At 39.5% G+C, this 15407-nt stretch overlaps 1 protein-coding gene across 4 annotated transcripts in view; it reads left to right on the forward strand.

The window, feature by feature from the left end:
• KIF25 (kinesin family member 25) overlaps positions 1–11940 on the forward strand; it is a 72983-nt gene extending 61043 nt beyond the window's left edge. For all 4 annotated transcript variants that reach the window (XM_038397636.2, XM_038397637.2, XM_043511321.1 and 1 more), the window contains 4 exons: positions 3094–3248; positions 5600–5764; positions 9326–9481; positions 11032–11940. In XM_038397636.2, the coding sequence (XP_038253564.1) occupies positions 3094–3248; positions 5600–5764; positions 9326–9481; positions 11032–11189 (634 nt within the window). In that variant the 3' untranslated portion in view covers positions 11190–11940. The remainder of the gene's footprint in view (positions 1–3093; positions 3249–5599; positions 5765–9325; positions 9482–11031) is intronic.
• The last annotated feature ends 3467 nt before the right edge of the window (positions 11941–15407 follow it).

Genomic DNA, 15407 nt, shown 5'->3' on the forward strand with positions numbered 1-15407 from the left:
GGGGCCAAAACCAAAGAGCTTCAGCCCTAGGCGAGAGGCCTGTAACCTGAGCCCCATCACCCCGGGCTGAAGCCCTCAGGCTTTGGCTGCAGCCCCAGGTAGTGAGGCTCAGGCTTCGGCTTTAGCCTCAGGTCCTAGCAAGTCTAATGCCAGCCCTGGCATTAAACACCATTAAAATGGGGTCATGACCCACAGTTTGAGAACTGCTGTGTTAGAGGATTCCCAAAGGACCTAGTGTGACACACTGAGGAAAAGTTCTTTGGGCAAATCATTCTGTAGTTGTCTTTTTGAGGACAAGAACAATAAGAGGGTTGTGAGAGCAAACACTAATTTTCTTCTCCGAAAACTGACCATCATGCTGAACACTTCAGCACAAAACCATAAAATGTTCTGTTGCTGGTAGAAACATGATTTTTTTTCACACATTTGTAATCATAATGCCTGTCAAAGGCTGTTCTATGCTACTTCAGTGGAATCAGAAGTCAGAACAAGAAGTATCTTTTTCCTCCATGGATTAAAACAAACTGCACTCTCAGTGGAAATAATTGACAGCAGTATTTTTATCTGGAGGGTTTTAGTAAAATAAGCAACCACTTGATATTTTTTATGTGGTTTTATATTATTGCCAGAAAACCTTGATAAAATACAGCCAATACTCTGGAGAGAGGGTTGAAAAGACATAATTCTTTCTCTGCGGTTATTTGTATTTACTGACATGTTTTCTGTCCATTGAACTGTTCATACAAAATTGGAACCCACATAGAAACTGTAAAATTGCTTTTTCCAGAATCTAGGATTTGTAATTTTCCTTTCCATGGAATTACAGTCACTATAGTAATCTAGGAATTATTATTTTTCTTTTCACTTATTTACAGCTAAACACAAAACTTTTAGGGTTCATCCTAGTAAAATTCAGTTTCAGATCACTGAATACAAAAGTCTTTGGGTTAAATTTGATTTCCACCCATATTAATGCACCCTCAGCTGCACTCTATACTCCTCCAAAGAGAAGCAGGGAGTGGATTAAGGCTGAGGCTCAGATTCATCTGTGGTTTTAGGAGCACTCTGGAAACACTCTTGCTCCCAGTCCAGTACTGTATGGGCTCTTTCTTCCTCACTTCTGAGTTCTTAGACTTCCTCCTCCTGAGTGAGGCAGCCCACACAGCTCATCCCAGCACATTGGGTTATCAATTGCACCCTCTGCCATTGCCCGTCTCTCTGCCTCTAATTCACTGCACCGTCCAGGCACCTTCTGACTGTGGGTCCCAATGACTCAAAAATCTTGCTTTAATTTATGCTAGAAAAATAGCCATTATCCCTACTTGATCTAGGGAATTCTGTCTGGCTGTTTGTTGACCAATCTCTTTTCCCCGGCTTTTGGGGAGGGGAGGGTGCACTGCAGGCTGCGATTTGTGCCATGAGGATTGGAAACTGTAGCTGGAATGGGTTTCCTTTGTTCTTGGGGTGACTGCTATATTTATTTCTTTAATTTCCAATACATGGCAAAGGTGCTTAGAAGTTTGAATAAGCACCTTTGGAAAATGTTTAAATCAATCAATAAGTATTCATTATTTATATCTTGATTACAATAAAAGCATCAAAAAAGTCAAATTCATAAGCAGACTATATTAATAATTATGCAAAAAAAGGTTAACAATGAAAAACAAACCCAACAACTCAAGGAAACCGTTGAGGAAGGCCACCCCTGCTGTCAGGAATCTCAGTAAACACATGGCATTTTGAATAAAAACACATCCTCGTTTGTGATAGATCCTTCATCTAAAATGTACATGCCCACGGGTCTCATTGGCTTCACCATACATTAAATAGAATACAGTGGAAGTTTTCCTGTTAACATGTACATCCAACTGAATCAGGCAAACTTCATGTTCTTCCTTCTTGTATGTGTAAGTTGGTATTAGACAATATCCAGGGCTGAATTTTCAGCCTAACTACCGCATGGCTTCTCTATGTAGCAGCTGGTCCCTGAAAACCTGTCCATGTGCAAGTGTAATATCTACAATAGGATATAGTTCATTTAGTTAAACTCCTCTTAGGGAAAATCTTTTTCTATTCCTTCTTTTCAGGTTCCACATGTCAGTCAAGTTGGTAAACCTACCACCAGTTAAAAAATTGCCCACATGGAAATTCATTTGTGCCCCCCATTCTGGTGAATCCTCCTCCTGAGTTTCTCAAATCCATGTCTCCATTCTTCATGTCAATCTTAGTGATCCCTAGACTTTTTACTTCTGTTAAGAGGATACCTGAGCTAGGAGACATGTTCAGTGAACAACAGTACTGAACTTTTTCCAAGAATTAGCTGCAATTCTCTGCTCTGACCCATACTTCCTGTGTGACTGGGCAAGTCACTTAGCCTCTCTGTGTCTCAGTTCCCTATCTGTAAAATGGGGATGATAATATTTCCCTATCTCTCAGGGGTGTTGTAAGCACACGTGCATTAAATATTGTGAGGTGCTCAGGTGCTATGTTGATGGGGGCTCTATACTTTAGAAATAAGGTATCCAGGCTACTTAAGAGCATAAGAATGACCATACTGGGTCAGATCAATGGTCCATCTAGACCTCTGTCCTGCCTTTCAACCGTGGCTGGTGCCAGATGCTACAGAAGGAATGATCAGAAGAGGGCAGATTTTGAGTGAACAGCTCCTGGCAGTCAGAGGCTTAGGGACACATAGTGCATGGGGTTATATCCCTGACCGTCTTGACCGTAATAGCCATTGATGGACCTATTCTCCATGAACTTATCTAATTCTTTTTTTGAACCCAGTTTTATACTTTTGGCCTTCACAATGTCCCCTGGCAATGAGTTCCACGGGTTAACTGTGCATTGTGCCAGCATATTCAGTATGAGGCACAGCTTCATCTTGGGCTAAAATGGAGCATTCCCTAGTTGAAAAATTCTGCAGGACAGCAACTTGTGGAGTTAAGAGGTAGCAAAGGAAACAAAGGGAGTATTTTGGAGACAGGATTGGGAACTGGGAGGGGCATAAGAGGAAATTATTAGATTCATGTTCAAGTTGCCACATTTTTAATGTCACCTTTACTATCAACTACCACTATTTTGTTTTGCCAGGACTGTTGAAAATGCTCTAGAATTCTTACAGCTAGTTGATAAAGGTCTGCAGCTAAGGATCAAACATGCAACACTGGTGCATGCTCATTCCTCTCGCTCTCATCTGGTAGTGACATTGACCATAACCACGAAGGCTGTCTCTGCAGACAGCTTTGGTAAGTAGGATAGTGCTAAAATAAATCTAGAGCCATTTGTGTCAGAAATGCCATATCTGGGTTGAGGGATTTTCTTATTGCTCTTTTCTCTCTCCTGACTGTCTCTTGCTACAATCTTTAAACCCCCTGTTCTTTTCTATTTAACCTTTTTGACTGCTTTGACTGAACACCTCTTAATGTTGCTGTGTTTGAGATGTTTTCTTAACACTTCTAACATTGTGTGATGATTTTTACACACTGCTGTCGTACTTATGGGCATGCAGTGTGAAACAGATAATAATGGTGTATTATTAGTACAATAATGGTGTTACAGATAATGGTGTATTATTAGTACAATTTTCTCTTACTAACTAACAGGCACAGAATCAAATAATGTAGCTGGATATTTTTACAAGGAATTATTATTTAGTTATATATGCTAAGATCAGGATTAAAACAAAGTTTATGCTTCAGGGCATGTGATGATCACTACTGGCACAGAAAGGATTTTCTCTTTACATACTACATTACACAACTAGATAGATGTGTTAAGGAGGTTTTCAGTTGGTCCCTGCCAGAGCAAACAAACCAATGATCTTATCAAGTATGGCAAAACCTGTATTCTTATATTGTAGTTGTGTCCCTTCTTGCTTTTCAGTGTCATATATAGGTTTGCCAGTCTGTTGCATTAGGAGTAGTTTTGGATCTTGTGGGGTTAACTGTTTCCTTTTGCTCATGTTGTAATTAGACTCTCCATTTGTAGCACTGTGGTCTGTCTCCTTCATACCCTGAAACAACAATATGGTTTTAGGAAGTGGAAAATATTTAAAACTTTTCTCTCCAGATCTCTATCAGAAATTAAACAGAGGATATTAGCAAAACAGAACAAACGGTGCCCTCGTTTACCTGCAGCCCCTGCCAAAAGATACAGCTACTTAGGATGCTGCAGCTCTACCAGTCCAGATGTTAGATCTATCCAGCTCCTGATCTTTGTCAATCAGGCAGACATTACAAAATGCAGCCATTTTAACTCACCAACCATCTTGTTTAGTCCAGGCTTCTTTCAGTCATTCATTAGCTGATACGCTATGCCAGTTACTGCACTACCCTTCTTTAAGCCTCACAGCAAGGCCAAATAGGAATTTCTGCCATATGTTGGATGGATGGAAGACTCTCAAGTTTCAGGATCACAGAATAAGAGTTACAATAGCTGAATGAGTGTTACGGTAGGTAAAGAAGCACTGCAAAATGGAACTTCAAAGTGGAATTGTGACAGTGTTGTCTGCCTCTGTAATAAGAGACACACCTTGCTTAAGGCCTAGGTGTGGCAAATTGCCAAATGGTAGCACTGAAGAAATAAGTAGTAGATAAAATCTAAGGAGTGGTAGTTAAGCTTTGGAAATGGGACTTAAAGCTAGAGCTTTAGGATTTTGTATCAATAACTTGTGTACTTGTGGCACCTTAGAGACTAACAAATTTATTAGAGCATAAGCTTTCATGAGCTACAGCAAGCTGTAGCTCACGAAAGCTTATGCTCTAATAAATTTGTTAGTCTCTAAGGTGCCACAAGTACTCCTTTTCTTTTTGCGAATACAGACTAACACGGCTGCTACTCTGAAACCTGTCAATAACTTGTGTGTGTGTGTGAAGAGGGTTGTTTTGGTTCCTTGCCCTATAGTAGGGAGGAAAGAGAAATTTTACTTTCATGATTTCTCATCTGAAGCATTCTTTAATATGTAAGCCAACACAGCTGCTCTGTCTGACATATGCTGTCATGGGTAGGTTGCTACTCCACTCCAGACTAGAAGGAGAGGAAAGAATAAAGCAAGACACTGGAGAAGAAAGTCATAGCTAACCTGCCCAGTGAAAAGACTTTTGCACAGATTCCTACTGCCTGGGGGAGAGATGCTCACTTAGCCAAGATGGCAGAAGTGAAGCTAGCACTGAAGCTAGCACTGTACTAAAGAATCTGTCTGTCCCCCAAGCACAGATCAGGTTCCAGAATGCTACAGCTAAGGAGCAGGATGACTTGCAAGGTCTGGGTTCCTCCACTGTGGCTGCAGAACCAAGGCCAGGACTACTAACCTCTTTGGGGCAGGGAGTATCTTTTTTTCCTGTGTTTATACAGCATCTGACACAATAGAACTCTTGACTAGGGCTGCTAGGCACTATGATAATACAAATAATAATAATAATAATTAATAGGTGACCTACCTGAACAAGTAGGGGTACTGTTAAAGTAGCTTGTGGCTCATTAAGCAGAGATGGAGAAAAGAAGATACTGGGTTAACCCATCACTGTTGCATTTTTTTGCTTCCCATTTTGTGATGTTAAAAATAAACTTTCCTCATTTGTTTGTTTCCATCATCCAGCTCCTCTATGGACAGATGAACAGCCTAGTCAAAAGCTAAGTAAAGAGCTTTTCTGCACCTTTCCTTCCAGAGCCTCTTCTCCAGCACAGTTTGAATCTATTGAGAAACTGAAGCACATCAAAACTAAACTACAGCTGGTGGATTTGGCGGGCAGTGAATGTGTTGGTACGCAGACCTTTTTATGACAAGGCTATTTTGAATTGAGAGCATAGAGCCGTCCATCCCATGGAGATAATAATTGCATTTAGCTTATTAACTGAGTATTTGTGTTTCTTCATAAGAGATGATTTAGACACATGCATCCAAACTTAAATGAAGTTATTGGGCCTAATTCACCACTGGGTTAATGTCACTGGGGCTTCATTAAGATCAGGTGGCATCAAGTTGAAGCAACTCAGTGGACGGTCAGGGCCATGGTGACATGCAGGGTGTGCATGCACTATTTGTTCAGACTGTTTTTAAAAGCTGTATTTTGTACAGTCCAAAAATATGTATAAAAATTAGCATGTTCTTATTTTTTTATAGAAATGATCAAAGTGCATAAATTATTTAAATATACTAAATATTTGTCATGAGCATACTGCTGTGTGTGGGTTTTTCTTTCTGCTTGTGGAAAAAATCTGGAAGGAAGTTGGTGTATTGAAAAGATAATATTGTTTTCATTGTTCCTTCAAAGCACTTTCCTCCTCCTCCATGCACACAATAATTTAAAAAACTTGATTATTTCCTAAAGGACAAGCTTTCTTACCAAGAAAAGCCACACCACTAACTGTACCATTCCAGAAATAATGTTTTGAAAACTGAATCAGTGTTATGAAAGAACTCTTTAGGTTACTGCCAAGAGTTCTTTCTGCTGGTGAGTGTTAACTTTCATTCTATAAAAAACATAATGGAATATATATTTTTTTTTAATTTGCTGGGGGTGTTAAAAACCTTTCGTTGAACCTGTAATTGACAATACTATATGTGTCTGTTCCCTCAGTTCGACAAGGGCAAGCATTTGCTGCTCTGTGCACTCAACACACCAGATCCTCAACAGGTATAAAATGATGGAGTTCAGCACTGAAGTTAATGGAGCAATGCTGATTTGCACCAGCTGGGGATCTGGCCCAACGTATGCAGTGGGCTAGATTCTATTCTTAACTATGCTGGTGAAAATCTGAAGACAGCAAAATTACTCTGGATTTACATGGATATAATTCAGAGCAGATTTTAGCACATTATTTTTTGAAAGTTGAGGTTTGGGAAAAGTTTAAGTGAGAAATAATTTTTAAAGTGTTTATTGTACATGAGTCTGATGCAGACATGCACCTTTTCCCCTTAGCTTGATAAGTCTCCGGAGGGACATCTAGAGTGATTGTAGTTTGTTTTCACATTGTTGTCTATGAGCCAGATTGTTAATTCTTAGCAAACTCTTGTCAAATTTCCTTATAAATCTGTCTGGAGTGGCCTTTGCTATAAAAACATAGGTAAACATTTTGAGTCAGATCTTGGGCTTGGCCTACGCACAAAGGCATAAGGGGAATAAGATCCTCTTCTCCCCCATCCCCAATGTTACTACATGACTTCCCGATATCTCACCTGCAGGCATGGAAAAGGTTGGGGAGGGTACTAATCTGCTATTGGTAAGTGCTGGTAGCAGATTATTACCCACGGGGAGCAAGGGAAGAGTAGGGAAGGAATTCTCCCTCGTAGGACTTGTTTACACACAACATTAACAGGTTAAATTAAGCTGTGATGTTACATTTAGTTAAACTGATGCAACTTTGTGTGTAGACCAGGCTTTAGAGGCAACCTTTCCTGGGTTATATTGAGGCAGTGCAGCTATGCGCCAGCTCTTACATTGGGCTAGAGATAAAAAGGACATCCTAGCCCCTTATGCAAAACTACTATCTAAGAACATACTCTAAATACTTGTAGAAGCACATTAATAGCTACCTTCATGTCCAGTATACAGTCTTTTTGCTTGTTGCTATACCATCTTGAGCTGTGATCCTATCAGTTTAATGCCAGTTCAGTTCTCCCATGAGAAACGTTCATTGGACAGCTACCTACTGCAGGAAATGATGAGAGAGCACTTTTCCTTCAGAGTCACTGTGAATCAATACCCAATGACTTAAGGGATACTGTCCTGCTGAATTGTCTTCCAATTTTCTCTCTTAATTAGCACTTGATTCAGTGCCCTAGTACTGACAAGTATGGACACAGAGGCTATTGTACAACTGGAGAAGTATAGATGAGAAATAAAAGCAAGGTCTCAGACCATCTGTGATCATTCAGGATTCTGTAGCATTTTTCATAAGAATAGAGTATTGCTATGTGTTATTGAACAATGCAGTGCTACTGTGCATTATTAAACAGCTGCTGGATTTCACCTCAGAGGTGACTGCCTTTCAGTGGAGGGAGATGTGAGTCCTGTGTGTGGTTTGTTTATCTATTTAAATTAATAAAATATTTTTGAATTTTTCAAGGCAAAATATGTGCTTTATAAGGGAATATTCTCCCTAACAAATCCTGTATGGCTAAAACTGTATAACTTCTTCATATATTAATGTATTTTTCCCATTTATATTGATTTGACTTAATAATAATTCTGTCAATTGTATTGGCAGTACTTTTTCTTCCTGTATTTGGGATATGTGGTATTCATAACAGGAAGAGTGGCTTTCACTTGTATTTTCACATTTTATGTGAGCGAGTGAAGTCAGGAAAAAATATACAGTATAATGTAGTCTGACTTTGTGTGTGTGTGTATATATATATATATGGAGTTCCTCCTCTACCTTGGTGGGTCTTGTGCTTATTGCCGGATTTGCTTGCCTTGGAGCTTCACAGCAGCCCTCAGTTTGGCCATTTTCACGAACCCACAGTCCAGGTCAACTTCTCCTGTGTCTGACCAGGAGTTGGGAGGTTTGGGGGGAACCCGGGCCCGCTCTCTACTCCGGATTCCAGCCCAGGGCCCTGTGGAATGCAGATGTCTAGAGTGCCTCCTGGAACAGCTGTGCGACAGCTACATCTCCCTGGGCTACTTCCCCATGGCCTCCTCCCAACACCTTCTTTATCCTCACCATAGGACCTTCCTCCTGGTGTCTGATGATGCTTGTACTCCTCAGTCCTCCAACAGTCGACGTTCTCACTCTCAGTTCCTAGTGCCTCTTGCTCCCAGCTCCTCTCACACACACCACAAACTGAAGTGAGCTCCTTTGTAAATCCAGGTGCCCTGATTAGCTTGCCTTAATTGATTCTAGCAGCTTCTTGATTGGCTGCAGGTGTTCTAATCAGCCTGTCAGTCTTAATTGTCACCAGAAGGTTCCTGATTGTTCTGGAACCTTCCCTGTTGCCTTACCCAGGGAAAAGGGACCTACTTAACCTGGGGCAAATATATCTGCCTTCTATCACTCTCTTGTAGCCATCTGGCCTGACCCTGTCAAAATATATATATGTGAACATGGATATTGGATATTTTTTGCAAAAGACAGTTTAGTTAAATACAAAAAAGATTGAGGTGCTCAGATACGACAGCAGTGGGGGCCATGTAAGTACCTAAGAGAGATAGTAAAACATGTTTATCACTTGTCTTTAAATGTGTTATTAAAACAAAAAAGTTACACTTCAGGTCCAAGTGATATACAAGGCATAGGGCTTTTGTACATCGAGCTTAGCAGATGCCTGAAGATGACAAGGAAGCTTTGATTATTCTGATTGTTGTTTCCTTGATTGCATTAGGTATGTCTGGAGTGACAGGAGTAGCCCTGAGAGAGACCTCGTTCATTAACCGTAGCTTATCTGCTCTGTCAGATGTACTTGGAGCAATAGCAGAGCAGCGCTCTCACATTCCGTACAGAAACAGCAAACTTACCCACCTACTCCAGGACTCCATAGGTGATTATTTCTTTTGCCTTTTATGTAACAATATTGAGTTACATTTCTTCTTCCAAACTTTTTTTCACATTTTGTTAAGAAAATAATTAATTTTTGTTGTTTTTGTGTGTGTTGATCTTTTCCCATTGATGTTGTGTAGTGTGGTAGAACAAAGGTTGTAAGGGTGTGGTGTGGAGCAATGTTGTGTGGGAGGCTATAGCAGGGCACAGGGAATCAGAACTCGGGGGTTCTGTTCTGGAGTCTCATCTCACTGATTTGCTTAAAGCATTTAACTTTCCTGAGTCTTGGTTTTCTCATTGGTAAATTGGTAACTGATAACGGTGACCTACCTCCATAAGATGTTGTGAAGTTTAATTCATTAAATTAAGGTTTAATATCAAGTGAGTTGTAAAGTTAAGTTTAACTTTTCCAGGGTTTTGTTGATACAATGTGTGTCAGAAATTTGCAGATTTCATGGCTGTCCTTGTTGCCCAGAATGCACAATACCAAAACAATAAATGGAGACACTTCAGCATCCACTTAAGTGTTGCAGCTTCTTTTGGTATTTGGATGGGCTGCTCTACTCTAACATTTCATCCATGTGTTTGGTAGTGATAGAAAAAATCAGTGTAACACACTGGTGAGTGTGTGTTACAGGTCCCATTCTGTGTCCTATCCACGGAGTATATGATTCTCTTACAGCGCCTAGATAGATTCAGCTCAAGCTGTTCCAATTTACGCTTTTAGTTCTTGAGCTGCCCGATTTAATCTCAGGTATGGTGACTAGAATAACAAGCACAGATTTCCCAAGAGGATTTTTTGCTACAGAATTCTAAATTCACCTCTTCCTGCATTACAACCTTTGGAATCAGTACACCCTGTGAAAGGCAAAATATTGAAGCTTAGCAATATATCTGCAGTAACTTTTTTTTTTTTTTTTTTTTTTGAGAGGGATAAAATTTGCCTGTTTTCAAATTCTGGAAAGTGAGACAGTGAGTGGTGAAGGGATTTGCATGGGCCAGTGAGTCAGGAGATCTGGGTTAAAATGCAAGTTGTAGTACTGACATGTTGTAGGACTTTGGACATGTTACCTAAACTCTGAGCTACAGTTTCCACCCTGTGACACAACCAGTCATGTCAGTTATTCCCATGCGTGATTTTGGGAATGTCCTTAAACTTCCACCATGAGCTCTTGACAGTTAAAGCTTCCTTTTTTGCAGTACTTAGATACAAGTGATCACTTCAGCTTTTAGATATGCTGATTTTACAACTACAACAGAGCATTGATATCCAAAATGTATACATAGACTTGTTAGTGAAAGGGGCAGAAAGTTCTATATTACAAATGGTGAAAAATAACAACAAATGATCAGCTAGCTAAATGAGACAATCCCATATGGCTTTACTGTAGTGCCCATATGCTTTCAACAGCTCTGTTTGTATAGTGCTCTGATTCAAAGAATTGATAGCAGCCTACTCTGGCTTCTACAGTTCAGCAGGTCAGTATTTAAAAACTTATTGAAAATAAGTGTGTTTGTGTGTGTGTGTGTGTGTATTTTTACTGTTTTTAGGGGGCAACGCTAAATTGCTGGTGATGTTGTGCGTCTCCCCCTGCCAGAAGTATTTAGCGGAATCACTGCAATCCTTGGGATTTGGAACTCGTGCTCGGCAAGTTCAGAGAGGACAAGTCAAGAAAAGAAATCTGCTAGTGTCAAGCAAATCAAAATAAAAGCTAAGGCTCCTGTGGATTAAAGTATTATTAATGAGTTCCTCAGATGAAATATATCTTGTTGTCATAAAGCCATGCTTTAAGATGTAAACTGCCAGTTAAAATAAACACTCCTCAATATGGTATTAGCAAAGCAAACTTGCTTATAATGTTCTTGTTCCAAAGATGATAACAGGTATTGAAAACAGCTACCAAGCATGATGGATGGCATGGCATAGAAATATATTATGCTTTTTAGGAGAGCAACAACAAGACAGAGTTTTAGAGCAAATGTTTAGCATTGGGAAATAAGTAAATGAAATCAATAGTGCACTGATCCTGGACAGTTCGCACTGGAAGGGCTGAATCTCTGTCCTATTAGTTCAGTAAAAAACACAAGTCTTTAATTACTCTCAAAAAGAAAAGGAGTACTTGTGGCACCTTAGAGACTAACAAATTTATTAGAGCATAAGCTTTCGTGAGCTACAGCTCAATGCATCCGATGAAGTGAGCTGTAGCTCACGAAAGCTTATGCTCTAATAAATTTGTTAGTCTCTAAGGTGCCACAAGTACTCCTTTTCTTTTTGCGAATACAGACTAACACGGCTGCTACTCTGAAACCTTTAATTACTCTTTTTCATTTCAATATCTCAAACTTGGAGGAAATATTTGGTTTGATGTTTGGGTTAAAATTAGGCACCTATCTTGCTGACTTGCTCTCCTCTCTCTAGCATTGGGTTATTCCTAACCCATTCCTATTCAAGTCTTCAAGTGTCAGAAACCCACACAGCCTAACTTAAAGTACCATGCTTTAACTACTAGACCAGGCTTCTTCTAGCTGCTTTCTCCATCTTTCCTGTGCTGAATTTGTAGGATGGTGGGTTGAGGTTTATGAATGAAATGACACTGAGGGAGGAATCTTAAACAATTTCAAATAACATTACAGATCAAAACAGATTGTGAGGTATGTAGTTGGGTTTTATTAACAACTAATGTGTGTTATGTACTGTTTGAATGCTCAGCAGAGGCCAGTGATTCGCTATGACTTTTTGTCTCTAGGGATCTACTACCTCTAGCCTGGGATAGAGGTCATTGGTGGGTCTCTGTGAGGAGGCTTAAATTGCATTTGCCTATCTGAAAGACATCAGTTTATAGTGCTCTGAGTCTCTTAACTTTCACAAGCATAAATATTTATCGAGAGATTATATAGCATACTACTATTGGAATTTCACTCTTGAATGTATACTTGCGGCTACATTGCACGTGGTGCTCTGGTATTATCTCTGACCCTCAGTACATTAGCATTGTAATTGTGTGATGTGAGAAAACTCATTTTCCTAATAATGCGACCAGATTAAAATTCCTGGATTGGCTTTACCTGATTTTAGCCGTAACACAGGAAAAAGCTAGTCATCTTCTGGGTGGGAATTTATTTTCATGTGGACAGGATAGAGGACATAATGAAGTCCAAGGATTGCTAAAATAATCAGAGGAGAAAGGGTTGGACTGAGTATTGTTAGCATATAAAATGAAATGCACAGTATAAAATTATGTGGGAGTTAGGCACCAAGGTGCTTTTGAAATTCCACTAGGCACCTATCTGCATCTTTAGATATCTAAATACCTTTGAACATCTGGCCTTAAGGTACTTTTACCTTCAAACTTGATTTTTTCATAAACTATTATTTCCTTGCTGAGGCTTTTCTTCAAAGCTAGGTATTTATTTACAAAATCTACATGATACAAAAACTAGCAATAATGTGTTGTTAAGGTTGAGAAATCATGTCTTCAAGTGTCAGCAAATACCAAAAGTTTAAGTTTCTACATTAACATTAACTCTGCCAGATTGCACATATGTAGCATTTTCTGTTCCTGTTTTCCTTGTTACCTTAGTGCATTACTCTGTTTGATCTATATCATAACGTACAGGATATGCAGTGCAGCAAAGTTAACATTACTCTAGGTTTTGGAATTTCCTGCTTATAAGGGTTTGATTCCTCAATCTTAGTGTTGTATTTGATGTCCCTTTATTTTTACAGAGGGATGTGAGTGGGGGAGACAGACTGCTTCTAAATTGTAGCATGAACTGAAATGGCTTTAATACTGCAATGTAAGTTAGACTCTGTAACACTGTACGATTCCCTCACATCCTCTTAAGGAAACAGGGAGATCTAAATTGGTATAACGTGCATGCCGAGGACCAGGAAAAGGTTTAAGTTAAAAGAAGTGCCCTTATTACGTTTAATAGTTAAGTTCTCTCACTCTCCTGGTAGCTGCTTTTCTTTTTATTTCTCTTTTCTAGCCATAAGGCCTTGTCTACTCTAAAATCACCACTATGCTAGAGCCCCCAGTTACCACAGAGATGATAGATGACTGCATGGTTAATGTACTGGATGTGGGGCTCAGTGGAGTAATAACATGGTTGTGTCCTAACTATGGTGTAACATGGTTTAGTTGTGCCTGTGTAGACCAGATCAGTTTGTGTTCAGACTGTGTTATGGGACCCATGGAAAACCCCTCATAGGAGTGTGGAGAGAATAAGTTTATTAGTGTTTCTTGGATGTTCAGATAATACAGGTTTCAGAGTAGCAGCCGTGTTAGTCTGTATTCGCAAAAAGAAAAGGAATACTTGTGGCACCTTAGAGATTAACAAATTTGTTAGTCTCTGAAGTGCCACAAGTACTCCTTTTCTTTTTGCAGATAGTACAGTAATGGAGCCACAGAAGTATCTAGATGGAACTGTGCTCTGTCAGGGTAGCACTAATAATAACCTAAGGGCTAATGTATCATAGAGCAAGTGATGATGTATTATCATCCAAGTAATCCAAAATCCAAAAAATTAAAATCCAAGTAAATTAAGGGTAACAATTATAGAATCATAACCAGTGTACAGTCTGGATAAGAGACTCCTAAAATAAGGTAAAACCCTTAATAAAGCCAAAATATGTATACAGCTTAAAGTTCAGCTGTTCCTTTTGTGCACTCTTTAGCATTCCTGCTTCACTCGTTCTGTGATTAAAGTGCTCCTTGCTCTATAGTTCATGCCATGAAGACCACAGCTCTAGAGGCAGTCATTTTATTGCCATTAAAATGCGCAGCACCATAAGCATCAGGAAATGCAGTCCATAACAAGGAGTATACATGACATCTTTCCCAGCAATGCAATTAGTTTGCTATATGAACGTGGACAAGTCACTAAGGGCCAGATTTATCAAGGTATTTAGGTGCAGAAAGATGCAGAAAGACAGTGGGAGTTAGACACCTAAATCTCAAGTCGTTGTAGCACTAGGCACCTATCTACTTCTTTAGGTGCTTAAATGCCTTTGTAAATCTGGCCCAATGCCCAGATCCTCAAAGGTATTTAGATGCTTTACTCCCCAGATCTGGACCTAAATTCCAGAATTCAATTAATCAATGTGTATTAGACATGTAACCTGATTTGGTGCTTTTGAAATCCCACTAGGTGCCTGCTTGCATCTTTAGGTTCCTAAATACCTTTGGAAATTGACTGTAAATCACTTTTGAAAGTGGGATTTAGGTCAGGTATGTGCTTCTGAAAATATTACCCCTAAGTAAGTGGTTTGATTTTTTTGCAGAGGTTCTGAGCTCCTGGGGACTTAAATGGAATTGTAATTGTTTACACTTATGCAAATCAGCTTGGAGTTTTAAAAAAGGAACAACTATCATGCCTCTTTGGCCAACTCTTAAACTAAATCTCAACCTTTGTTGAAATTTGATTTTTTTTGTATATATTTACTTATTTTATTGTCCACACATAGCTTCATGCCTTGGCTGCAGCTACACCACAAAGAAAGGCTGTTCTTCATTTTAGCCAGGGCTTGGAAAACCATAATTAGTACTGGAATGCTCACAGTAATGTTTAATTTGTTTTAAAATATTCATCAATGAAACTATTTTATTGAAGTGCTTTTCCAAACCGCTACAGATTGTGAAGAGTGGGCTGGTTACCGGAAAAGGCTTTTCGCTCCCCCAGTGGGCAATAGTTGGAAGATTACGAGTTTGCAACTCTTTTCAGCCAAACGAAAAGAATGCAGCTTTTGTTCATGGAGGGATAGACTGGCCTGGCCCAAGCCACTTGGAATTCTGAAAGCATCCCTTAGTTTTTCCCAGTTGAGTATAAGTAATAATAGTCCCAGGCAATCAAAAATACAGGCCATTTACTAGACAAATGAGACCAGTGGGTGAGCTCGATGCAGGAAGAGGATAGTCAAGGATAGA

Source organism: Dermochelys coriacea, chromosome 3 (genome assembly GCF_009764565.3).
Source record: "Dermochelys coriacea isolate rDerCor1 chromosome 3, rDerCor1.pri.v4, whole genome shotgun sequence".
Taxonomy (NCBI): Eukaryota; Metazoa; Chordata; order Testudines; family Dermochelyidae; genus Dermochelys; species Dermochelys coriacea.